This window comes from Meles meles, chromosome 9, assembly GCF_922984935.1.
Source record: "Meles meles chromosome 9, mMelMel3.1 paternal haplotype, whole genome shotgun sequence".
Lineage (NCBI taxonomy): Eukaryota > Metazoa > Chordata > Mammalia > Carnivora > Mustelidae > Meles > Meles meles.
Window position 1 is genome coordinate 56,846,161 of NC_060074.1, and position 27,030 is coordinate 56,873,190.

General features: G+C 41.7%; 1 protein-coding gene across 6 annotated transcripts in view; it reads left to right on the top strand.

The window, feature by feature from the left end:
* Positions 1-27,030, top strand: part of TANC1 (tetratricopeptide repeat, ankyrin repeat and coiled-coil containing 1) — a 232,314-nt gene that overhangs the window by 64,167 nt on the left and 141,117 nt on the right. For all 6 annotated transcript variants that reach the window (XM_046018133.1, XM_046018132.1, XM_046018134.1 and 3 more), the window contains one exon: positions 12,375-12,454. In XM_046018133.1, coding sequence (XP_045874089.1) covers positions 12,394-12,454 — 61 coding nt within the window. In that variant the 5' untranslated portion in view covers positions 12,375-12,393. The remainder of the gene's footprint in view (positions 1-12,374; positions 12,455-27,030) is intronic.

The following is a 27,030-nucleotide window of genomic DNA, read 5'->3' on the forward strand; positions in this document are numbered from 1 at the left end:
CATCTGAAACTCACCCTCCCACACTGGCTCCCCCAACTGGAAAGGAGCGTGATCTAGGTGTATTTGTAGGGATATGTGGGTGTGGTTTCCGCGCCACTTCCCAGTTCCAATTTTGGTCCTTAGGTCTGAGATACGTTTCATACTGTTTGTATGTGTTACGAGACGCAGAGACAGAATCCATGATCAAAGGTTTCCCTGCAGAGTTGCGAAGGGCTTTAATTGAACCTTTCCTGGGTTTTTGAGAAGTTTGATGTTTGTCTGCAGCATGTGCCCTCACTTCCCGTGCAAAGCTTGAATTTCATAAGTTTGATGGAGCATTTACGGGACTCCCAAAAAGAACACGTGTAATCTCCACGCATAGGAATTATTCTGTAATTCACAGTTTACCACAGTGCTGTTTGCAGTTGGGTCGGGTGTGAAAGCCACCGGTTTAGCGCGGCACTGCTCTCCCAGCCCTTCTACGACTATGCAAGGCTTGCATCCTTCTGGGAAGTTGAGCGGCTGCCATGGCTGAGACTGTGAGCCAGACTTAGGTAATTTTATTAGTCTAGAAAAAGTATCACGCTCCTGCAGCTGTTGTTGTAGGTCCTGACCGTGAAAACAAAAACCGTCTCAGTTACCCAGGATCCATGAGAACTTGGCAGTGGCCCAATGGAGGTCCATGTATTTTGGACTCTGAATTATATTTGTCTTCCTATGGGCATCCCCTGGTTTAGGGTACGCAGCTGGGGAATGGCTGACTGTATGAGGTGGTGCAGGTTGGGGAACCTCGAGGACACCCCTGAGCTAGGAAGCCTGACCCAGTTAATTGGAGGCTACATCTTCTGGACCTTAAACACTTTAAAAAAGGATAAGGAGAGCGTCCAAGAGAACAACAGAACCATAATAAAATACGCTTGTCCCATATACTCAACTTGGCTTTCCTGTTTGTGTCTGTTGTCTCACAGTGTAAATTCCCACAGGTCTTTCTCTTGCAGTGCCAGGCTGGTTATTGTGGGTGGGTTGGTTAGTAATTTGGTGGTGATGGACCTTCTTGTTAAATAGAACTTTTATAGATCACTATGGAAAACTAATCATGGGACTTGACATTTAATTGCTAGGAGTGGTGCCTATGTGGAATCGCCCATCTTGCTTAATGTGTGCCAGTCAGTAAAGGACTGTCTAATTTTCTGAATTTCAGTGGTTCTGTGAGTAGGAGAAAACTGCAGTACTGTGTTTCTAGAAGCTCCTGGGCTATTAGCAGAGCACTTAGCACGTCTGAGTAATTGTCCCATTGAGTCTGACTGATTCTTTGGGTCAGAGTCTTTAATCCTTGGGGTCCTTGGATGCACTTCAGGGGATCTGTAAATGTGGGTGCGTGGGGAAAAAACCAACCTCTTTGTTTTCACGAACTCTAACCAGAATGTCGCTTTTTCTCCATCATGAAAGTGGGCAGCATCACATATGGTCATAGCACCTGTGGCTTTGGCAAGTAGAAATTAGATTCTTGTATCATGTTGTGGGAGATAGGTGAAACTACCGCTTATGCTCATCTTTGCTTAGAAAACGGCAGTAGCTTTTAGACCTGCTGCTGTGTCTTGTTGTGTGCGTTAAGAAGCACACATCGACTATTCTCACCCTCACAGATATTTTTATATCTGTGTTTCAGTATAATTGATTTTCTTTGTAAGGGTATTTTCTTTGTCAGAATCATTCAGAAACACTCTGAGAGGATCTGGATTATTGAAGCAGTCCATGACACTTAAAAGATCACAGACTCCTGCCTCAGATGGCACCCTTGTAGCTCTCTCATACTCTGAGACCAAATTAGTTAACGTAAAAAAAAAAAAAAAGTCAACCTATTTGGCTTTTTGCTTCCTAGCATGAATTGTCTTTGATTTTTGGGGCTCTGACCTTCCCCCATTTTGGGGCTCTTGGAGTGAGTTAAAAAATATGATCCTCTACCATTTCTGGGTAACCTTTCTTTTTTTTAAAGATTTTATTTATTTATTTGACAGAGAAATCACAACTAGGCAGAGAGGCAGGCAGAGAGAGAGAGAGAGAGGGAAGCAGGCTCCCCGCCGAGCAGAGAGCCCGATGCGGGACTCGATCCCAGGACCCTGAGATCATGACCCGAGCCGAAGGCAGCGGCTTAACCCACTGAGCCCCCAGGCGCCCCTGGGTAACCTTTCTTAATGGGCCTCTGTAAGCAGTCCCCTTTAAGATTGCTTACTGCAACCAAGTGTTTATGGCCAAAATGGTTTCCCTTATAAATTTCAGATTTAAGACTATACAGTGCTCTGTGTGTTGATATTATTTGCTTTAACTATGGAGGAGAGGATGCCGTGTGACTTGTATGAATTTCATTTAGCTCTTCATTGTGTTACCATGGCAGGCATACCCTAGCTTTATTTTAGAACTTGATAACCAAGGTTAAAACCTTATTATATCTATTGGACTGGGTAAAACTGCCCGGAGAAAGAAAGTCTAGACACCAGGACACCTTTGCCTCGTCTCATCACCTTTCAGCAGGCTTTATGCAGTTCATTCAGTGAGATGGGGGTGGGGTTTTTGAGCCTCTCTTGAGTCACACTGTTCCTAACTTTGGGGTGTTAAGAATAGGGGAAGCGTTGCCTATGTGACACCGTGGTCTCTGTCCCACATACTCTTCCCCACTGGTGATATGGCCCAACTTCCAGTGTTGTTCTTCCGTAAGCTCACAAATTCAAGCGCTTGCTTGCATTTTGGTGTATGACGCCTCCAGGTCACCAATATTGACAACACTGGTTGAAATAACTCCTAGGTGCCTGAGTGAGTACACAGTTAGGATTCTCTCCAGAGAGGCAGATTTTCTTTTTTCAGGATAGATTTGAGACATGGGATGCTGCTGTGGGTGGAGGGGGATGTGTGTGTGTGTGTGTGTGTGGCCAAAGATGATTTTTTTTTTTTCTGTCCTATTAGGGAGTTTTATCTCTTTGACCACCTCACCAGACCCCTGAGAGCTAGTCTGTCTCATTTTTAGCCCCCCCCCCCCAAAAAAAAGGTATAAGATAGGGACTGTGTTGTTAGGCTCTGGAGCACAACTATTGGGATGGGGAACCTGGCTGGGCTCCCATGAGCTATGTGACCCCAGCAGATCACTAGCCTCTCTGTGTCTTTGCAGGAGATATTTATAGTATCTTCTGCAGAGGGTGGTTGTGAGGATTAACTGTATGTGGTTTACGTGCTTCGAGCAGGACCTGGTACAGAGTTCGTGTCAAATAGATGTTGCGGGCTGCACAGTTCAGTCACCTGGGGGAGTTTTGAAAAACTACAGTGGGTATTGGGAACTCCCATCCTAATGAAATCAAGGGCTTGGGGGCAGGTTATAACCTTGTTCGGAGCATCCTCGAGAGTCACTGACAGAAGTGGAGGAGGGATTTTGATGTCTTCTGTTCCAGGGCTTTAAGTGAATGATCCATCTGTCAGCTACATAAGCAAGAGATTTTTGTGTAATGAATAGCTGCCTTTCACGGGGCATCTTTGAAGTTGTTTGACCTTTATCACTTTGAGGCCAGATGCGGTACAATTTAAAAAATTTAATTTCTTTGGATTTATAATACCAGACTTCATTCTGCTGGCATTGATTGATTGAGCGCCTTTTAACAGTTTCTGAAAAATGGACTTTCTGACGTATCTTCAAGGTCTCTTCTCCTTTTCCTGTAAAGGCTTATCACCCTGCCCAAGACTCCAGCCAGGAGCTCTTTTCTCGTCTATGGTGATGGTTTTTCAGCTACTGTGATGACAGCGGTCTTACGAACCAGAAATAAAGTTTTCCCCGTAAAATCATAGTACCTGCAGGTGGAAGAGGCCTGATTGTCCAGTCAAGCAGGAAAGGGAGCAGTATCCCTGTCAGACAGATGAGTCAGTGAAAGGGAAACTAACTTGCCCAAAGTCATCTTGCTTATGGAATGCCTTCTATCTTTATTCAGGAAGTTGTAATTGCTGACATCAAGAAGTTGGTCCGTGTAGGCTGGGAGTTGATAGCTCAGTAGTACGATACAAGTGGAAAGCTTCACAGAAAGGAAGAAGGGGAAAGAGACAAAAATAGGTTCCGTAAGGCTGTCTATGGAGCTAACTGCCATGGTGACTATCGGGGCTTGGGTCTCCAGCTGCTGCAGACCTTGCGGGGCAACGTCCTGTGACCCTAGTCACGTCCTCTACAGGGCTGTGTGAGAAGATGGGAGCACGTTCAAAGACTCTGCTCTGTATTCAAACCCTAGGGGGTCCTCTGTGGGCTTCTGACCTCGTGGCCGCTGGGGCTCAGAGCTGATGTTGGCTTTCTCCCAGCTCACCGTGGCTGAATCCAAAACAGCTACACTTTCACCCTTCTGCAAAAGCCGCCTTGTCTTTGAGGCATGTGTTATCCACCCTCCTGGTCACTTCCCTACCCCGGTTCCCAGGTTCATTGAAGGCTTTGGAAGCAGCCACTTGGTGCCTGAGCTTTCAAGTCCCAGGACCGCCTTTACCTTTACACACTGTGTCACTTTGTGGAAGTTGTGAATCTAAGCTTCTCAGCTTCCTTGGTTATTAAAAAAAGAATCCATGAACTGTCTCATAGGGTTTTTTGGGGTCTGGTTTTTTTGTTGTTGTTTTTGTTTGTTTGTTTGTTTTAGGATTAAAGGAGATTACAAATGTATGTAAAACTCCTTACCTGGCATATAGTAAATGCTTATTAAATAATTAGCTATTAGGATGACAGTTGATAGCCCAGATGTTGCCTCCATTACTGTAGTAAGCATCTGAATGGCCCTTTCCGACCCCAAGAATCAAGTTGTTTCTGGCAACCCTCGTTGGAAGGCCAACCACTTGACTAAACTGTGCTTTTGGCCGTCATGTGGCCTTCATCATTGTCTGGTATTGTTCCATATCCAAAATTTAAAAATTCATTTAAAGGACTGGACTCTTTCTAAACTCCCTCATTCCCTTCGTCTGGCTGTGTTTGTTCCTTGATGTCTTTGAGACCCCGTCCCTGTCTTCGCGGGCCATCAGACCTCTGAGGGCCTGCCTCACTGCCTTCCTGGCCAGTCCTGACTCTGCGGAGCACGGCTCCAAGGATGTCACGTGGGCACCCTTCTCAGTCCTGCTGGACTTGTGCTGCAGACACCCAGTCACTGTCAGCCCTCTCGTCCTCTGGGGGGCTCCTGGCTGAACATCAGAGGACACAGCTGCATAGATTCCTTATTTGGTGCCAAGACTTGGTCTGCAACCTGGACTGGGCAGTCAGAGCTGTTCAGCTGTCCTCGTAATCTTGTGCTTGCCTTCCTCTCTTCTGCAAAGGCTGTTCTAAACTTTTACTGCTCCTCTCATACCTTATTTTTACTTTAAAGGTTTTAAAAAATTTTTTGAGAAAAAAAAATAAAATTTGAGAGAGAGAGAGAGCAAGCACGAGTGGAGGGAGGGGCAGAGGGAGAAGCAGACTCTTTGCTGGGCAGGGACTCCAGGACCATGACCTGAGCCAAGGCAAACACTTAACTGACTGAGCCACCCAAGCACCCCATCTTATTTTTGCTTCATAGAGAAAATGGAGGCATGAACTCCTAGCTTCCTGCCTATGTTTGTTGACTTTCTTTTCTTCCCTCTCTATCATATTATGCTTGGCTTTGTGTATCTCTTTGCTTTTGGTACAGATACTTAGGAATTTGTGTAGAATGAAAAACTGCAATCTCTAGCCCAGTGCTGTTTCCTTAATTGGACAATCAGATTGTCACCCGGCTCTGTCTGCCACTTGCTGACCCAGGAGAGTCAGGATAAGTTCCTCTGATGCTCAGGGCCTTGCATTTTAGATGAGCTGTTACATTTGTTTAAATTTATTAAAGGATGGTAGTCTATTTTGAGATACAGCCATTCCCTTTGAGAATTACAGATGGATTATAATTATATTCCTCCCCAACGTGTCTCCTGGTATTGAAGCAACAAAACAAATACTGTGCCAGGGTGGGGAGTGGGGCAAGGTCTGACCGTCCTGGCTCACAGCCTACTGGAGGAAGGCCTTGAGCAGTTTCGAGGTGGCTTTTTTTTTTTTTTTAAACCTTTATTTACTAGAGAGAGAGAGAGCTTGCACGAGTGGGGAGAGGGGCAGAGAGAAAATCTTTCAAGCCAATTCCCCCCTGAGTGTGGAGCCCGACAACAACTTGGGGCTTAATCCCAGGACCCATGAGACCTTGACCTGAGCTGAAACCAAGGGTTGGCTTCTTAGCCAACCGAGCTACCCAGGCATCCCGAGGTGGCTTTTTTTTTTTTTTTTTTTTTTAAAGATTTTATTTATTTATTTGACAGAGAGAGATCACAAGTAGACAGAGAGGCAGGCAGAGAGAGAGAGAGGGAAGCAGGCTCGCCGCTGAGCAGAGAGCCCGATGCGGGACTCGATCCCAGGACCCCGAGATCATGACCCGAGCCGAAGGCAGCGGCTTAACCCACCGAGCCACCCAGGCGCCCCCGAGGTGGCTTTTGAAGTGGAGTTGAGAAATACCTTTACTTTCTCAAATAAATCTAAATATTTATGAATGTCTGGATGGTGGTGTGGTTCTAGTATCGCAGCTGTTTTGTCTTCTGGTTTGGAGCATCTTGCGGTTGGGGTGGGGAGGGAGTTGCTTGGTTGGGAGGAGCATCCAACTTGAAGACCGCTTCTGGGTGAGCAGGGGCTTTCTGTGAGACGGGTGCTCAGTCCTGTCTGACAGCCATTGGCCTGGGAGGCATAAGGCTTATCTCCAGGGATGCTGCCCTTGGTTATCTCCCTATCTGAGCTTTTCCTAGTATGAAGGGGAATGTATTGATTTCAGATTTTGGCTTTTCTGTCCTTGTACTTCTCCCTTCTGAATGTGTATTTAAAATACCAAAATAAAACCTCCGAGCAGGGGCGCCTGGGTGGCTCAGTGGTTAAAGCCGCTGCCTTCGGCTCAGGTCATGATCTCAGGGTCCTGGGATCGAGTCCCGCATCGGGCTCTCTGCTCAGCAGCAAGCCTGCTTCCCTCTCTCTCTGCCTGCCTCTCTGCCTACTTGTGATCTCTCTCTGTCAAATGAGTAAATAGAAAATCTTAAAAAAAAAAAAAAAACAACAACAAAAAAAAAAACCTCCGAGCAGCCTTCTGAAGACCTGATAAGAGAACAGATCCTGCTGTGGAATTGAGTTGTTGATTGTGTAGGGGCCAGATAACTTTGACCATAAACTTGGAAATAGTGGTTGGTAGCAGAAAATTTCTGAAGTTATTGGTCCAGACCCTTCGGTGGGGAGAATGGCCATTGATTTTGAGTTCCCTTCTAGAACAACCTGCTATTCATTGATTTAAAAAATGTACTTAGTGTTTGTTGTATGGAAGGTACATTGCTAGGTGCCGGAGGGATTAGTAGAGTTGACTGCCGTGGCCTGGGAAGGCTTTATGGAGGAAATAGTGTTAAAAGTTGGGTTCAGCAGATCTCACAAAATTAAGGAAAAAACAAAAAAGTCTCTTGGAGCCAGAAGGCAAGTGGATTGTTCATATTTTCCTCCTCAAGTGAAATTTCCTTTTTGCCAGGTAGTTCACAATATGAGAACTTCTTTGAACACACTTGCACATTAGTAATTTTCTAGTAACTTGAAATACCAGCTTGAGAGAGTCAGGTTTAAAATTTTTTTTTAAGTAATCTCTACACCCAATATATGGCTCCAACTCCCAACCCCAAGTTCAAGAGTCACATGTTCTAGTACTGAGCCAGCCAGGTGCCCCAGGAGAGGTTTTTTTTTTTTAAAGAAATTTTTCCTAAAGTAACTTCTCTATCCTATACAATATTTAAAATATGAGCTGAAAGTGATTTCAGTCTAATAGAGCTTTTCCACTTAACTTGTACATCAGAAAATGTTTGAGTTGAGACTTCATGCCCAGAAATCTTTTAAATTCAGATTACTTGAGGCTGTAAATTTGCTATGCTTTTTAATAAGGCATACTCAAATTGGAAGTCTTTTTGTCTACAACAAGCCTAACTATGAAGAGCAGTAGAATTAGAGGTACCGTTTGTGCAGTGGCTTTGAATAAAGAGTGAATGGTTGAGCATTCGTGTCTTGGGGAATAAGCTGTAGCCCAGTGATACCATACCAGCAGTGGAAATTGGGCAATAACATTGTACAGTCACTTTCTGGTTGATTGGTCAGTAGCCACTCTTGTTTTCTCCAACTTTTCTGGACGAATCCTAAATCCTAGAGAAGTTCAGTGACTTGACCAGGGCTAGGATTAGGTCTGTTGATTCCTGGGCTTTTTCTACGATAGGAAAAAAAAAAAAGTGGGGAGTGGGGAGAGAGACCTACTGGAATTTCAAATATTCATCAAGCGTTGTTTTTTTCCCAGCCTCATGGGAACTCTGAAAGAATGTTGAGAAATGGCTCTTGCTTTCAGGAAGCTTCTATAACGCAGTTTTCCGTGAATTTCCAGGCAACAGCCAGTGCCCCATCTACCAGGCCTCTTTGTTTCCTTTTGTGGTCTCTATTCTGCTTTGTTTTCTTGACTTGCTCTATTCTATACATTATTTATCTTGAAAGGTGCTTCAGACCCCCCACTGCCGCCGCACATTTCCTTTCTTTTAGTAAACGTTAAAGATTGCTAATGGAAAGTAAATTCTAAAAGTAGCCATACAGAGGATATGGCTGTTATTCTGCTGAGTCAAATCTTGGTTGGAAAAAAAATTTCAAATCCTCAAAGTTGAGGATGTTTTTGATGTCTCCCTTTTCTGGGGGGTGGAAACCCTTAATTAAGTACAACTTAGTTTTCAGTGTTTCACTTGTAAATATTGCTGTTCTGGTTTGCTTGATGTTGACAAAAGAAGGGAGGCGCCTTCAGAAGCTGCTTTGCTCTGAGGTCAGATAAACTGTTTGATGGGAGAAGCTCCTTCTAATGGAGCGTACACAAATTCAGGATAACTGGATAATAAGATTTTGTGATCCTGAGATTTTTAAGGTTAATTCAGGTGTGGACATGAAGGGGTATTATGAAAAGCAGCATTTTCCTCCCTAGTATCTCACTGCCTGATGCCACATGGATTTAACTGCGTTTTCTGGCATTCCTTGCGAATGAAAATGTATAGGAATGTTCCTTTTAACTTATAAACTGCTATAAATGTTGGCTAATTGCTGATTTGGAGGAAATCGCTCATCTGTGTTCATTGCAGCCTAGTTAAATCTGTCAACAAATACTGAGAACAGAGTGGGTGCGAAGCCTGTGTTCTGGCTTCTGTTTGTATTAAAGAATAAACATAGTCCCTGCCCTCAGCTCACAGATTCGACTTGGAATTGTGTAAACAGGCAGTATGCACTCCAGAAGAGGAAAATTTTAATACTGGTGTTATTCTGTGATTTCAGACAAGCTCGTCATGGTTATGATGGTGCTATTGTAATTACAAGCCAAAAAAGATTTTGCCTTGCTTTGAAATCCTCCCCATTTTACACAGGGTGATCTTTGTTAAGTTTGATCTGTCACTGTAATCACTGTGCAGAATTCTAACACAGAACATGGAGACGTTGTGCCTATCCTCAAAGACTATGTGGTAAATGAGAAATCAAAAAGTGAAAGTAAGTTTTGTACTTTATGTAACTTCTGGGCATTTTAAAAGGAGGAACCTATGATGTTTGGGGAACTCGCATGTTGAATGACAGTAGGAAAGTAAGGAAATGTGGGTACCTGCAGGTCGTTGGTCTTCTAAGATTAACGTTCTGTAGTCACATTTTATTTTCTTTTAAATGAAAATGATGGGAAGTTTTCTCCCATTAGAGAATTTGAGAAGCTGGTCTGGAGGCTGGTCTTTTCTCTCTCCCTCAAAAGTATATATACATTTAAAGAAATGGCAGCCGAAGTGACTTTTGCACTCAGGTAGACTCATTGGAAGTTTCTCCAGGTCACAGTGGGTCTTAGAATATAAATTAAAGCTTTTTCCCTTGACTTGCTATTTATGGAGGAAAGCAGGAACTGGAAAGAAAAGTGAGAGTGGCTATCTGATAGCCTCTTTCACTTGACTCAGGACCACTGATGTGGAAGACATGATGATCCTGAAAACAGCTGAGCTCCCCAAAGTAGTCATCCAAGGTGTCTGGCATGAGATTCCTGAGTCAGTATGTCCTAGTCCTTGTCCTGTTGGAATGTGTCTTCCCAGTGGCACAGCAGATCTGCTGTGGGTTGGAGATGACCAGGGTGATGGATCCTGGGCAGCCTCACCAACATGGTGGGGCCTGAGCTAGTCCGAGATCCAGAGATGTGCGGGGCTCCCGGAAGGCTCGCCAAGGGACCGTGGCCAAGCTCTGTTGGCATGTTTTCTTTTTCTTTTTAAAGTATGTAGTCTTTGTGAAATGACAAATCCTGAAGTTAGGTTGACTGATTTGGGAAAGAAAGTATCTGTGCTGAGCAGGCAGCTGTTACTGAATTTTTTCCACCATTTTTTACACAACATTTTGCGGTGTTTTCCGCATGACCATCAAGAGAAATTTATGTCTCCATAGTTACGCTGTAGAAGCACACTGTGGTTGTCTTCTCGGATTCAGTGCTTGCCCTTCTGGTGAAACCCAAATCTTTGCACCTGGGTTCACTGAAGTACCGTTTTATTTTATTTATTTTAAAGATTTTATTTATTTATTTGACAGAAAGAGACCCAGCGAGAGAGGGAACACAAGCAGGGGGAGTGGGAGTCTTCCCGCTTAGCAGGAGCCTGATGCGGGGCTCAATCCAGGGACCCCGGCATCATGACCTGAGCTGAAGGCAGACCCTTAAGGACTGAGCCCCCCAGGCGCCCATGAAGCAGCATTTTAAACAAGAATTAAGCTGTAAGCCATGGCCCTTTTGTGTGTAGAGGACCTGTTTGTAAGGTGATTTAACCCTATCAAACTGTGCTACAGCTTTCTCCAAATTCTGCTTAAAGATAGTGTCTTTCTGGTATCTCTAGGCTGGGTTGGTTTGTTGATTTTTGTTTGTTCATTTGTCTGATAACTGTTGCCCCAAGCTTTCATTTTCTGGGAGGAGAGGCAGAGCTGTGGAGGAGGAGGACCCTGACTGGGAGTCCGCAGATTGGATTTGGGCCCTGCTATTAATTAGCTGTGTGACCTCTGGGCAGTCAACCATCCAGAGTCTCTGTTTTTCCATCAGGCAAACAAAGGACCCGGAAAAATAAATACAGGCCCCGACGAAATGATATGAAGGTCACCGTGATATGAAGGTCACCGTATGTGGTGCTTAGGGACCCTTTCCTCTCCGTGCAGAGGCTCTGCTTCACTCTGGGCTGGAGGGGTTGTGTGGGGAGCTACACGGAGGCCTTTTCAAGCATTCAGGCTCATGGGGGCACTAAGAGGAGGACCCTTTTCACACACAAGTTTCTCCCTCTTAGCCCCCTCCCCCTCTTCCTTCTTCCCGGAGCAACCTGCTTGCCTTCCGCCTTCCTGTCCTTAGTGCATTAACAAGGGTGCTATGGGTAACACAACCCATGCGGATTTGTTACTGCTGGGAGTTGTGCCGCCATCTCATCTGAGTTGCAGGAGGGAAAAGAGAGCTGCAGGAGACGCTGATGAAATAATGGTCCTTTTGTCTGTCTCTTGCTATAGGGAGGGTTTTAGGTTTCATCTTAGGCCTGGGCCATTGTGTTGTTTCTCCATGCTTGGTACAACCCAGTTTAAAAATGCAGCTTATCATTTAAAGGATTCAGCTGTAGTCCCACAGACTGTTCTGCTTTCCTCCCGCCCCCGCACCCCCCGCCAAAGTCCTAACTGTATGTGGTGAAAAAACCACTGCCCTGAATGCTGTTTGATTGGGTCCCCCCCAACGTCAGCTTTAAAATGTGTTTCCGTTGTATTTATTTTGCAAATGCTTATAAGGTATGTTTTAATCTGATAAACTTCCAAAATGTTTTCCTCGTGGTTCTGTAATCAGTAGCATCTGCAAAACATGCCTCTAACCACGCAGCTTTCTTCTTAACCATTATCTCGTTGGTTCTCCGTTCTAATGTTTTCTTTTGATGAGCTGGGGCTGGGAGATCTGAATTCCTATGCCAGACCTGCTACAGTAATGTGCCCAGATTTAGCCTCCTAGCCTTAATTAGTTGTGGAATGCTGGGAAGGGCCGTGTGTGTGTGTGTGTGTGTGTGTGTGTGTGTGTGTGTGTGTGTATTTAACTTTTATAACAAGTCCGTGAACTTATGATCACTTCATTAAAAGTTATAAAACACTCCTTGTGTCTTTAACATGTAGTTACCCATCTTAGTTTCTTCACAGAAAATTACTGTAAAACTCAAGGTACCTTTATATTCTGCTAAGCAATCTGTTAGAGGCCAAGTTACCTTTTGTGTCAGTATGTAAGTTGTTCCAGCTCACAACCCCTAATTCCTCTTCCCTCCCCTCCTTTTCTCTTTAGAAGCAAGAGAGTGTTGAAAATGTTAAAAGCTGTGCTGAAGAAGAGCCGAGAGGGAGGCAAGGGGAGCAGGAAGGAAACAGGTATGTGCGAGCAGCGTGAACAAGCAGGGGGCCGTGGGGCAGAGACACTTGCACACTCATGGGGGGAGCTGTTGCATGGGGGTTGGGTCTCAGGAGTGTTTCGGGTTAGGATGCATGTAATACAGGAAGCTATGAGAAACTAAGTGTATTCCTGAACTTTTTTTTTAAAGATTTTACTTATTTGAGAGAGACCAAGAGAGTGAGAGAGAACACGGGTGGGGTGAGGGGCAGAGGGAGAAGCCAACTCCCCACTCAGCAGGGAGCCTGGTGTGGGACTCCATCCTGGTACTCTGGGATCATGACCTGAGTCCAAGACAGACGCCCAACCAACTGAGCCAACAAGGTGCCCCTGTTTCTGAGCTTTCTTATGGAAAGTGACTTTGAAATTTGAGTTTGTGTTTCAAACCAAATCCTTCCCCAGAACACTCGGAAGGTTCATGATTTTAACAGATCATTCAGATCCAGAGATGGTCAGAGTTACAGACATGGAGGGATAGCAGGTGTGTCCAGGAATTTGGTTTCTAGAAAGCCTTTTCCTTTTTCCCACACGTGGTTGTATTTTATATGTTTAACCAACAGCTGGCTGACTGGTCCTCGTCTTTTGAATATCAAATTTTCTGCCTAACAGGTGTAGCCTCACTCAGTGCCAGACTGCTAGTTTTCATTAGATGAAAGCTACTTAATTTGGCTTGGATTTCATTTCTGTTTATAAACGTCTGGTGCTTATGTGGTCAGTGTGACTCTTCATTGCATTCCATGTGATAAACTCTTCTAAGGTTATTTTGGTGACCGCTTAGTGGTCCACTTTTCTAGAAAAATTACATATTGTTTACCATTATTATACAATAAAAATCTGTTAGCATGAATTAATTTCCCCAAAATGTGCTATTTTACTCTGCAAACTTATGATAGTTCAGAGTTGGAAAGTGGTTTCCTGAGTTACTGTTTATTGAATAATATTTCAGTTTTTAATTTCTATTAAAGTATAAATAAGTACTTATTACCAAAACATCACTGAATTATAGTGAACTCTTCAATTGAAAAAGATCTTGTAGTACCTTTTATTACATATAATGTATTATATAATTACATATAATGTATGTGATGTTTTGACAACGTTTATCTGTTGTTTACAGATAGTTACTTACATAATAGAATAAGCGGGCTTAAACTTTTTAGTTACATGGAATTTAGACAGATTTTCTGTTACCCCTTAAAGTAAAAAGCCTGCAGAATGGCAAACTTTACTAAAAGTAGAGTCTTTTACTAAAAGTAACTTTACTAAAAGTTACTGTTAAGATTCCATTAGAAGCTTCTCCTTATCCCTGCATAAGCAGATATAAAGAAAAGAATTCAGTTTTTAATGACAGAAGAGACCATAGTCAGCTTTTAACCTTAAGAAACCAACCCCTACCATTGAATAATTAATTAGAATTGTTACTATGGAGAATTTTCAGTTCACATAATTTCTTTCCAGGAGTACATTCACCCTCTGCTGGGTCAAGGCCAAAATATCCTTCTCTTTATTTCTCTGAAAGCAGTTTAAAAAAATCCCCCCCCCTCCAAGTTTTGGCTCATCTGACATTCATCCTAGGGACTTTGTTACTTGCTTCTTTAGATGTCTTTGTAATTTCCAGCATAAAGTTGGGTCCTAAGCTGTCTGTCTAGCTGAAGCAGCCCAACCAGTGGCCTGGGTCTCCAAGCCAAAACTCCCTACTTAGAAATGGAGTCTTTCACGACAGACACCCACCCCCTTCCCATCCTCTTTGACCAGTGCCCGTGAAATGACAGACAGTACAGTAATGATCTGGGGCACCCTGCCTTTCAGAATGGCCAGACAGTGAACATAGTTTGCATTTGTAACTTTTCCAGTATTAGAGCATGTGATTTGGGGATTATTCCCCTCTCAGGTCTTTAAGAGCAACTACTGTTTTTTCTGAATCATTTCTACATAATAATTCCCACACTATGGCTTTTGCCTAATGCAAACCAACTTGAAAAAGCAATGGGAACATTTCTCATAAAATCTGTATGGTATGTGCCTTTTTTTCTCTTAACTAGAACCTGGTTGTGTTAGTTGGGGAACAAAGCAGATGGAATTTTAAATCTTGGTGAAGTTATGTCACAAGATCATTGGGGAAAATACTTGGAATTTGACCATTCGTATGTTGAGCTCTGTGCCAACTCTCATTATATAAGTAGATCATAGCTAAGTTTCTCTGTAAATTAAAGCTGGCTAATCTACAGAGACTGCCCTGAAACTTGAGTAATAGTATCTCCTGCAATATGGAAAATTTTTGCTCTACTGTTTCCAATTAAAACCAATCTTTGTTGCAAAGACAAAGGAAAATTCATTTCTATGTACTTGAACTCACAATTACAGAAATTTAGGAAATATTTATCTAAAAGCTCGAACTCAGCATTTTATATATCCTTTGTAGGTTGTTTTTATAATCTTGAACCTCTATTTATGTATTAAAAATTTAAAAAAAGATTTTTAATTATTTATTTGACAGAGATCACAAGTAGGCAGAGAGAGAGAGAGAAAGAGAGAAGCAGGCTCCCCGCTGAGCAGAGAGCCTGCCGTGGGGCTCAATCCCAGGACCCCGAGATCGTGACCTGAGACGAAGGCAGAGGCTTAACCCACTGAGCCACCCAGGCGCCCTGAACCTCTTTTTTTTTTTTTTTTTAAATCAGCTTTGAGAATTTAGAAAACCTAATCTTTGAGTTAAATTTAGAATTCAAAAGAAAACAAATACTTTTCAGAAATACTGAAAAGTTGGTACACCTTCAGTTCCTATCCCTAAAAGGAAATGTCACATGTATCTACTTTAAATTACCAGTAAAATTTTAGCAGGTATTGAAATTTATATGTATATAAGGGTATTTGAAATATGTATAGTATTAAACTATTGAACACTGAAATCTTAAAAATAGCTTTTTTTTTTTTTTGGCTAACCTAAGAAATGCTTACAGCTAAGCAAAACGTGTTTTCTGGAAGCTGTAGAATTGTGTCAGAGTACAATATTAAAAACTTAAATGTTTTTGGAAAAAGTACATTTGCCTTGTTCGTGCTATTCCATCAGTGTAAATGAGCACTCTTGACCTTGAGTTAGGCCTGAGGGAGCAAAAATCCATATTAAACCACAAGGTGGGGAGAGGTAGATGAGGGTATATATATATATTTTTTTTTCTTTCTTTCTTTCTTTCTTTTTCTCCTTCCTTTCCTGCTCTTATGTAAGACCTTGATCCAAAACAGTGTGGTATTTATTTTGAGGTTCTCCAAGGAGAAACCACATCTTTTTATTTTAAGTGAACTTTGCTATAAAAAACTTTCATGTTACTATTATTAAATCTATTTAATTTAAAAATTAAATAACTACTATACTGTGAGTATATTGAGAGTATTCTGATACAAATCTGGACCAAAATGAGTTTCGAGTTGATAGAGGAACAGTGAGGGAATTAATATCTTCTCTGTACAACACTGTTTACATAATGCATAGGGTAATGTCCTAATTGATAATAAAACTTTAAATATTAACCTAAGAAAAAATGTGCAAACCTTACATTGAAGAGAAGATTAAAACTTTGCTGAAGCACTTAACGGAAGACCTAATAAATGGAAAGAAATACAGTGTTCCTAAATTGGCAAATGCAATATTTTATTTATTTATTTATTTATTTTTAAAGATTTTATTTATTTGACAGACAGAGATCACATGTAGATAGAGAGGCAGGCAGAGAGGGAAGCAGGCTCCCTGCCGAGCAGAGAGCCCGATGTGGGACTTGATCTCAGAACCCCGAGATCATGACCTGAGCTGAAGGCAGCGGCTTAACCCACTGAGCCACCCAGGCGCCCCGTAAATGCAATATTTTAAACCAATGATCTCTTACAGAATTACCTGTGCAATCTATTTAATCCCTAATGAAATCCCAACTATTTTATTTTTAAAAACCTTGTTGTTTTATACCAGTTTTATATTTGCAGCATAACTGAGCAGAAGGTACAGAGATTTCCCATGTAGCCTCTGTCCCCACTCAGAAAGAGCCTCCCCCAGGATCAGTACCCACCACCAGAGCAGTACGTTTGTTACAACTGATGAATCAGTTACAACTGATGAACTGACACATCATAGTCACGCAAATTCCACAGTTTACATCAGGATTCACTCTTGGTATAGTACATTCTCTGAGTTTGGACAAACACGCAATGATCTGTATCTGTTGATATAGTATCATACAGAGTATTTTCACTGACCAGAAAAGTGCGGTCATTTTTTTTTTTTAACACGACATAACCGGTTGTTTTAAAAATTCATCTGGGGGGCGCCTGGGTGGCTCAGTGGGTTAAAGCCTCTGCCTTCGGCTCAGGTCATGATCTCAGGGTCCTGGCATCGAGACCCGCATCGGGCTCTCCGCTCAGCGGGGAGCCTGCTTTCTCCTCTCTCTCTGCCTGCCTCTCTGCCTGCTTGTGATCTCTCTCTCTGTCAAATAAATAAATAAAATCTTAAAAAAAAATAAAAAAAAAATAAAAATTCATCTGGAAAAGAAAATGCTTCAGAGAACCAAGGAAAAACTGAAGAAAAACTGAAAGTGTGGGGCAAGTGTATATAAATGGCTGAGCCTGATTCCCATGCCTGGCTTCTAGCTGAAAGAGAGGCTGGACAAATGTGTATTTTGACTTCTTTGCATCTGTAGGGCAAAGTGGACTTCACCTCCCACCAAGGCATGTACTGTGGAGGATTCTTCTGTCATCGACATGGGCAGGTGCCCACTACTACAAAAACCAAGCACAGATACTTAGTATAGCTCGTTAGAATAACTACTGCATCCACAGAGTGAATAAATGATATGGTTAGTTTTTTGGACTTTTTTTTCCCCCTATTGGTCTCCAAGAGATGAATCCTGATTTTTATCTAACATCTTTTTTTTTTTTTAAGATTTTATTTACTTATTTCACAGAGAGAGACACAGTGAGAGAGGGAACACAAGCAGGGAGAGTGAAAGAAAGTAGGCTTTCTGCTGAGCAAGGAGCCCAATGTGGGGCTGGATCCCAGGACCCTGGGATCATGACCTGAGCTGATGGCAGATACGTAACTGACTGAGGGAGCCACCCAGGCGCCCCTATCTAACATCTTTGATATAATTGTAGCTCACAACTGATAACAGTTCTGGTTTTTTTCTTTTAATCCCAGAGATAGTGGCATCTTTCTAGAAGCATTAGGCAGACAAGACCCATCCCCCTCCAAGAGAGGGTTGGTTCCTCTCCCTCTTTATGCATCCCTTCTCCTGTCTTCTGCTAATCTTGAAACTATAGCTTCTTGCCCTGTCCACCTTTTCTAGTTGCTCTGTCTTGGTGTGGAAATAGCTCTGCACTGAGGCAGAAGAACAAAGTTTGGTGAACTTCTAATTGTGGTACTGCCTCAGTTAAAATATAGACTGATGAAGGAAGGGTTGCTTACTATGCCAAAATAATTGTTTATTAGTCTTTTCCTTTCAGTTTCATTATTTTTTTTTAAGTGGGGGGCTTAGTTTGAAGCAATTTATGTAAAAAAAAAAGACATTTGACCTTCACCTTTTCTTCGTTAAAACCCAGCTGGTCGGCTAAGTGCACTTATAATGGTGTTAATTAAGGCATTGGATAGTCTCTATAAACTTGAGTGTGTACTGAATTAATCTGTTAGCTTTGCATCTAATCCTTCACTTTGAATTTGTAGTAAAAGGAAGCTGTTTGCCTCTAAAGTTGAGGGGGCGCCTGGGTGGCTCAGTGGATTAGGCCGCTGCCTTCGGCTCGGGTCATGATCTCGGGGTCCTGGGATCGAGTCCCGCATCGGGCTCTCTGCTCCGCGGGGAGCCTGCTTCCTCCTCTCTCTCTGCCTGCCTCTCTGCCTACTTGTGATCTCTCTCTCTGTCAAATAAATAAATAAAATTTAAAAAAAAAAAAAAAAAAAAGCCATTGATGTGATTGTTAAATGTGGTATTTTAAGCCATTCCAGGCTGCAGTCTGGTTTTCAGTGGTACCTTCTAAAAATGCCCCAGTACAAACGATGCTTTGTTTTATCCGGAAAATATGAAGCTGCTTTTGATTATTCTGTGCTGCATTGCCCATTTTCTGTGGTTGGGGACTATTATTTAGGAATTTAGTGCAGTGACTGTCTTGCTGAGCTATGGATATTTGGTATCTTGTTGTTAACGGACTCCAAAAATGTTTCCCAAGCAACAAAACAGGCAGAAATAATTCAATCTAACGATATTGTATTTCTCTTTACCAGGGCACTTAAGCAAATTCTGTTAAATATTGGGGCAGGATATAAACACAGAATAGAGGCCGAGCTGGTTTTTGGTAGAATCAGGACTGTTCCCTCTGGTTAGCCCGGTTAGCCGTTTTTCTTTGTTGTCCCTTATACCTGTCTCACAGTCTAGAAAAAGCAGACTTTGGAATTAGAAGTCACAGATTCAGCTCCCAGCTTGATCACCTCCCATTTACATGAATCTGGACAAATTCCTTAACTTGACTAAGCTGCCTGACAAGGATGTCATCAGGGTTAAATAAGAGAACCTTTTTGCAGAAGGGTATCACTTGACACCTCGCTTCTGCTAGATACCCTGCGACCTTTGCTTTCCTGAGAAAACTGTATGGTACTCTGAACAAAACTGTTGTCAGAGTTCTTGTTCTTTCCCTTCTGAAGAGAAGGCCGGAATGCTCTCAGGCAGAGGAGTGATGTTCTGGAAGCTTCTTGCCATGACTTTCCATCTTCAAATATGGATTCTGCCATCATGCTGGCATACTGCAGTCTTTTGTGCCGTCTTCACCCTTTTCCTCATAACAAAACTGGGAAAGCTGAGTCCTTGGTCTCTTGTATGGTGGTTTATACTTGGGAAATACTTATTTTACCTTTCAGCTTATATCAAGTACTGGCATTGTGTCCTTTTTCTTTGTGAAGTTAAACTAAAAGACTTCCCCTTGCTAAAGAGATTTTGGAAGTCAGTAAGCAGCAGCTTTAGGAATAGATTTCTACGTACAGTTTATATAGTTTCTGGGATGTTTCATTTCAACACATCCTTAATTGATGAAGGTCTTCCTCTGTAGAAGACTCTACCCTCCATCCTCTTTGTAGCTTTTGCATACATTTTAGGGAAGTACAATGGATGAAAGAGAGACGGAGGAGAACAGATATTAGCATTTGTCATGTGTCAGGCACCTACACATCGTGGACCAAGCTGGCTCATCCTAGAGCCTGTTGCCTGTGAAGGGCATAATTAGAGAACGCTCTGGACGGGGAAGGTGAAATCAAGACACCTCATGGATCTTCTATGTTTTCTGGCTAGTAAGACCCCCCAGGAAGTCACAGTCTATTCGAATCATCATAAAGTTGGTAGCAGAATTCTCAAACAACAACATTTATTTGTTTCGGCCCCTCTTTGTATGTACAGCTGTCACCTAAACAATGCAGAGGTTAAGGGATTCCAGCCCTCACATAGTTGAAAATCTACATAAAACTTTTGACCCCCCAGAACTTCTAATAACCTATTGGAATAGAAGCCTTACTGATAACATTAACCATCTATTAACACATATTTTGTATATGTCTTATATATACTATATTATAATATAGAAAAAAATTTTGCTAAGAAAATTTGAGGAAGAGAAAATACTTTTACAGTACTGACTATATTTACTGGGGGTGGGGAAGCCATGTAAAAGTGGACCTGAGTAGTTTAAACCCGTTTTATTTAAGGGTCAACTGTATATGTGTAAATGCAGTAGGAAACTTAATAGCGAATATAAAATAATAGTTCAGAGTCTCATTTTTTGGGTCAAATCCAATTTCATTATATAAATCCTTTTTCAAAAAATTAAAGCTTCTTTTCTGTAAAGTAACCCCAAAACAATGATCTTATTTTCTATATACCTAATTTTCCAGAGCTTTGTCATGTGGTATAGCTTCTTAAATGCCCATAAGAACTCTATATCTGAATTTTCATGTGATCATTTGCATTTTTTAAGTAACACCCTTTTTTTTTTTTTTTTTGGAAAGAGACAGCAAGAGTTCCGGTGTGGGGGGAGAAGGGAGAGGGAGAAAGAATCTTAAGCAGTCTCCACAGCCACATGGAGCAGATATGGAGCTTGATTTCATGAACCGGAGATCATGACCTGAGCCAAAATGACGAGTTGATTGCTTAACTGACTAAGCTGTCTGGGATCCCCTGCCCCCCATTTGCGTTTTCTAGGAAGAGAATTCCAAGTTTTTATTTCTGTTCTACAAAAATATAGAAAACTTGATTTCATATAATCTATTGGCAAATGTAGTTTCTGAGTGGGGAGGTAGGCTACTAAAGATTTGACATATTGACCTTTTTTTTTTTTTCCCCCTGTGAAGGATGATCTAAGCTTAGTATTCCTCTTAAGAGGATGAGGCTTTGGGACACCTGGGTGGCTCAGTAGGTTAAAACCTCTGCCTTCAGCTCAGGTCATAATCTCAGGGTCCTGGGATCGAGCCCCGCATCAGGCTCTCTGCTCAGCAGGGAGCCTGCTTCCATGTCTTTCTCTGCCTGCTTCTTTGCCTACTTGTGATCTCTCTGTCTGTCAAATAAATAAATAAAATCTTTAAAAAAAAATAGTATGAGGCTTTGATTATGAGTGGTCCTGTAGCTGGCGGGTGGCCCCCTGGGCTAACCCGTTGGATAGCCTTAGCCTCAAGTTTAGAAACCTTTATTCACATCTGCAGTCATGGATCTGAAAAGTAGAATCTGAATTTCTCCACCCTCTGGTGGAGACTCCTCTGGCTTGTAGACAGTTGCCTTCTTCCTGTGTCCTCAAAAGGCAAGAGAGATAGCAAGCTCTCTGGTACTTCTAGTAAGGACACTAATTCCATCATAAGGGCCCCACCCTCCTGAAGTCAGTTAAAACTAATTGTCTCTCAAGGGACCCATCTCCAAATACCATTACTTGGGGGTTTAAAGCTTCAACATAGGAATATTCAGCCCATAGCACTTGTCATACTGTATTTCATTGATTATAAAACATCCTATTTCATGTACCTCTGAGGAAGAAAGAGCTGTCAATTAACGGACAGTACTTTATTACTTAAGATGTTTGACTTACTGAAGATTTCCTTTCTTTAGAGTTATTTTTATGTATCTCAATCTTTTTCATAAAACAAGGAAATAAGGGGCGCCTGGGTGGCACAGTTGGTTGGGCGTCCAGTTCTTGGTTTCAGCTTGGGTCATTATCTCGGGGTCATGGTATTGAGCCCCGCCTTAGACTCCATGCTTGGCATGGGATCTGCTTGGGATTCTCGCTCCCTCTCTCTTCCTTTCCTGCCTGTGTGCTCGTACACATGCACTCTCTCTCAAATAAATAAATAAACCTTTAAAAAAAAAAGGCTGGAGGAAAATATAAACAAGTTGGTTAAAGCATTTCTGATTGCTATTTAGAGCCTAATTCTTCTTTTTTTTAACCTAGTTGTCCATATCCATTTTTTTCCACACTACGTTGACACTATCCTTTCATGATCTCAAAGGAGATATTTTTTTCCATTTTATTTATTTTTTCAGCGTAACAGTATTCATTCTTTTTGCACAACACCCAGTGCTCCATGCAAAACGTGCCCTCCCCATTACCCACCACCTGTTCCCCCAACCTCCCACCCTTGACCCTTCAAAACCCTCAGGTTGCCCCAACCTCCCACCCCTGACCCCTCAAAGGAGATTTTAATGGAAAGCTTTCAGATAAACTCCAGGGTTCATTTTTCTTCCACAGTTGACCCTAAGTGATTTGTTGACTGAAACCTGGAAAGAGCTAAAATTGCCCCTCTACCAGGTGTGAGAGCCCAGGTTTGCAGTCAGCGGCTGTGAGGTTGCAGTCATTGCCTGGCTGATGCCGGTTTTTAAGGATGCCGTCAGCTAGTATATACATTTCGGTTTTAGGGAAGGTAAGGTGAGAATCAACATGGGTCTTTGAATCTGTGCCCGATATAATATGTGCTCATTTGTTAAAAGTTTGGAAAATATTAATAAGAATAAAGAAAAAAGCCCCAGGATATTCTTTGTCTTTTGCTTTATCCTTTTTGATATCATTAGTCTTTGATAAATGCCTAATATTTTATTATACTGTAATGAATGATTTTGTGTCGGTATGCTTTTTTCATTCATTTAAAAAAAAAAGCCTCTGGAAAATAGGTAGCTGTGTACAAGTCTCTGATTATTTTAATAGAATGTTTCCAGGCAAGGAATTAATAATGAAAACAAACTTCAGAAGCTCATAGTACCTCTTGCCAGATTGTTTTCCGGAGGAATTGTGTGGTCATCTGTGTAAGCAGTGTGTGAGTGTGCCTGCTTGCCTGACTCTTACTAGTATTGGGTGTTTGTAGATTTTAATAATCTTTGCTGATTTTGTAGGTCCAAGCATATATTTGTTTTTAATTAGCATTTCTTTGAGATTGGTTGACCTCTTTAATTATTCAGTGCCCGTTTATAGTTTCTCCTCATTGTCTTTATATGACCTTGAACAACATGGGGGTTAGAGGCATACCCATCCGTACCCAAAAAGTCAAGTATAATTTTTATTTTTTTTATTTTCAAGTATAATTTTATAATTTTTAACTCTCCAGAACATAATAGCCTCTTGTCAACTAGAAGCTTTCCCAATAATGTAGTCACCTGGCACATTCTGTATATTTATTATATACTATATTCTTACAAAAGAGCAAGCTAGAGAGAAGAAATGTAAAAATAAGAGAAAATACATTTGCAATATTGTACTGTATTAACTGGAAAAGTTCTGCATCTAAATGGGCCTGTGTAGTTCACATCTGTGTTGTTCCAGGTCAACTGCACAATTTTTTTCCTTTGGAAGTGTGAAAGGCTCTTCAGTCTGGTTCTTCCCTTTCCCTGGTAAGGCCCCTGGTGCATAGTAGTGGGATTTCCTTATAAAGTACTCATTGGGAAATTTTTATTGAAGTTACTAAAACCTGCCTGTGTTCCATGGGTAGAAGTGTCTCCTGTGTTGTTAAAATTTCAGGTTTGTGTTGAGGCTGCTGGTCTGATTGGCTTCTATTTAAGAAATTTATAGAGAAACCAAAATGAAGGCATAAAACCAACTCAAAATGAGTCATCAGGTTTTCTACAGTACTTGATGACTTTCTGCCTCTGTACACGAAAAGTCTCAGTACCTCCTGACACCTGGCTTCTGGTGAGTTGCTACCAGCCGGCAGGGATAGTTCCAGATAGCTAAGCATCTCCTTAATAACTTTTGCTGTATTCTTTTTTTTGAAAGAGAGAGAGAGAGCGAGCAGGGGTAGTGGCAGGCAGAGGGAGGAACAGGCTGCTCCCGAGCAAGGATCCTGAAGCAGGACTCAGTCCTAGAACCCTGTGATTGTGACCTGAGCCAAAGGCAGATGCTTAACTGACTGAGCCATCCAGGTGCCCCAAACTGCTGTATTCTTTTTTTTTTTTTTTAAAGGTTTTATTTATTCATTTGACAGATTTCAAGTAGGCAGAGAGGCAGGCAGAGAGAGAGAGAGGAGGAAGCAGGCTCCCTGCTGAGCAGAGAACCCGATGCGGGGCTCGATCCCAGGACCCTGGGATCATCACCTGAGCCGAAGGCAGAGGCTTTAACCCACTGAGCCACCCAGGCGCCCCCAAACTGCTGTATTCTTAAATGTAAATATTTTGATCCATGGTTCATAATCTTAGATTGTTAGATGTAGGGATTCTTTTTTAAACTAAGGTAAAGTAATGAAATTAAAGGATTTAGATCAAGAAGAGTTTTACAAATTGAGTTCAGTGTCTTCATTTTCTTTTTCTTTTCTTTTCTTTTTTTTTTTTTAAAGATTTTATTTATTTGAGAGAGAGAGCATGAGCTGGGGCGGGGGGTGGGGCAGAGGGACGGGGAAAGGGAGAAACTGGCCCCCTGTTGAGCGGGAAGCCTGGCCAACGGTCTCCCAATCCCAGGACCCTGTGATCAAGAGTTGGATGCTTAACCTGCTGAGTCACCTAGGTGCCCCAGTGTTCACTTTTTTTTTTTTAATATTTTATTTATTTGAGACACACAGAGAGAGATAGTGCAAGGGCGGATGGGGGAGGAGGGCAGGAAGAATGGAAGTAGACTTCCTGCTGAGCAAGGAGCCCAACATGGGCCTCCATCCCAGGACCCTGGGATCATGACCGGAGCTGAAGGCAACCGCTCAACTGACTGAGCCACCCAGGCACCCCAGTGTTTTCATTTTTTGAGGAAAATTAGAAAAGAGGCATTTAGCAATTGCTCAACATTATATACCTAGTTAAAGCAAACATGGGATCAAAGTATAGTTTCTGACTCCAGACGAGTTCAGTTTCTACTGTGTCTCTGGCTAGCTCCCATTATTATTATTATTTTTTTTAATTTCTAGCACTGAATAAATATAAAGGAAAAGCTATCCCTGAGATAGAAGACAGTAGATTTCCTTTATAACTTTTCTCTCCAGGAATTTTGATTTCTACCCTGTCCCAGCCCCAAAGTATTATTTCTGAGTTTCTTATATGGTCTTTACCAAGACTCAGTAACTGAGTAGTATCTCTTCTTTTTCTATATCTTTATCCTTTTTTTTTTTCTGCTAAAGATTTTATTATTTGCAAGAGAGTGAGCAAGAGAGAGACAGAGGGAGAGAGAGAGCAAAGCTGTGTGGGAGGCAAAGGGAGAATCAGACTCCCTGCCGAGCAGGGAGCCTGTTGCTGGCTCCACACAGGGTCTTCAGGATCATGACCTGAGCTGAAGGCAGACAACCAACTGACTGAGCCACCCAGGTGCCCCCTTTTTTATATCTTAAGGACCATTTCTGCTTGGTGTCTTTGAGATTACAAAGGCATCACTTTTTGTTTTTGAAAAGCCATTTAAGCACCATAAATGTAAATAGTTAAATATACAATTATTAGAAAAAGAAAAAAAGCTAGGATGCTTGGGTGGCTCAGTCAGTTGGGCGTCTTCCTTCAGCTCAGGTCATGATCCTGGAGTCCTGGGATTGAGTCCCATGTTGGGCTCCCTGCTTGGTGGGGAGTCTGCTTCTTCCTCTGGCCCTCAACCCGCTCACTCATGCTCTCACTCTCTATTTCTCAGATAAATAAGCAAAATTAAGAAAAAACAGTTTTTTTTAGAAGCTATATAATGGTATTAGAAATAGGTACCTCCCTATTTCTTTTCTGCTTTCCTTTTTGCTCTCTAAAGGCAATTAATGTTTCTTATTTGATCTCTCCAGATATTTTCTGTGTATATGCCTGCATATGTACAAACATGCATAGGTCCTTACAATGCACAGATTTACACTGTTTTATTTATAAATTTGATTGCAGTTTTAGACATTTTTCATATTAGCACACACTGATAGGTTTTTCAGAATTTGTTCAATATTACATTGGACAGGTAGCTCATACTTTATTTCATTATTCTCCTATTGATCGTTGGTTAACAAGTTTGTTCATTTATAATCTTCCTAGATTTTTGTCAAATTGCCCTTCAGAAAGGCAAATTGCCCTTGTCAAAATGCCACCTTCAGAAAGGTGGCATTAAATTTCTAATTCCATTTTCAGTATGAGAATACGTATTTACACACTTAACACCATCGGTTATAATCAAATGATTTCATCTTTGCAATGTGATAGGCAAAAATTGTATCTCATTGTTTTAATTAAGTAATTCTTCAGAATGAATTAAAACGCATTTTTGTGTTTATTGGCCGTGTGAAATCTTACTGCCTGGATTTGTAGCCTGGTGCCATAGTTTACCAGCTGTGTGAAAATGAGCAAATTACTTAAACTTTCTGTGCCTCATGGGTCACTTATGAGGATTAAATGAGTTAATATTTATAAAGTGCTTAAATCTATGCTTGATGCAATGTATATGTTATATAAGTATTTGTCAGAGAGATTTAAATTTGTTTCTCTGTCCTGCCTGTATGCTTACCTATTTTTTGTTGTTGTTGTTGAATTTAGGATCTGTTTTAATATTCTGGTAAGTGGTTAACCGTTAATTGTTTGCCAGCTAGAGTTCTAAGCAAGTCACACATGTCATGTTTAATTTTGAATTATAAAACCTAAAAAGATTCATGTATGTTTCATCCTTCATTTTTGGTGGGATTAAGTGAGGGATTTTGTTTTAATTCTGTACGTTCAGTGTTGAAAACTGAGAGGTTACACATCATTCTTTCAGGGAGGTCAGCTCTCTTTCTTTCCTGGCTTTGTAGGAGAGTTTTGATGCCGCTAATCTTATTAAACCTCTTAAAGCTACATCCTTAGCTCTAAGATTATGAAGATTAGAGATTCTGGAGTTTCCTCCCCCTCCATCCATTACATGGTTTCCATGGTTATTGGACTCCCCAAACAGTACTTCAGATCCCGTCTGAGTTCATGGAAGCAGCATCTCAAAGATGAATGAGCGGTCTGCTGGCTTGGCGTCAGGAAACTTGTTCCTGAAGGTCCAGTTTGATGTAGCTGCTGGCTCCTTTCGAACAAGTGTTTCCTTTTTCTGAACTTCTGTTTTCTTGCCTATAAAACGAAGGTAATAATGTGCCATACAGTAATGATAAAGGTCAAATGAA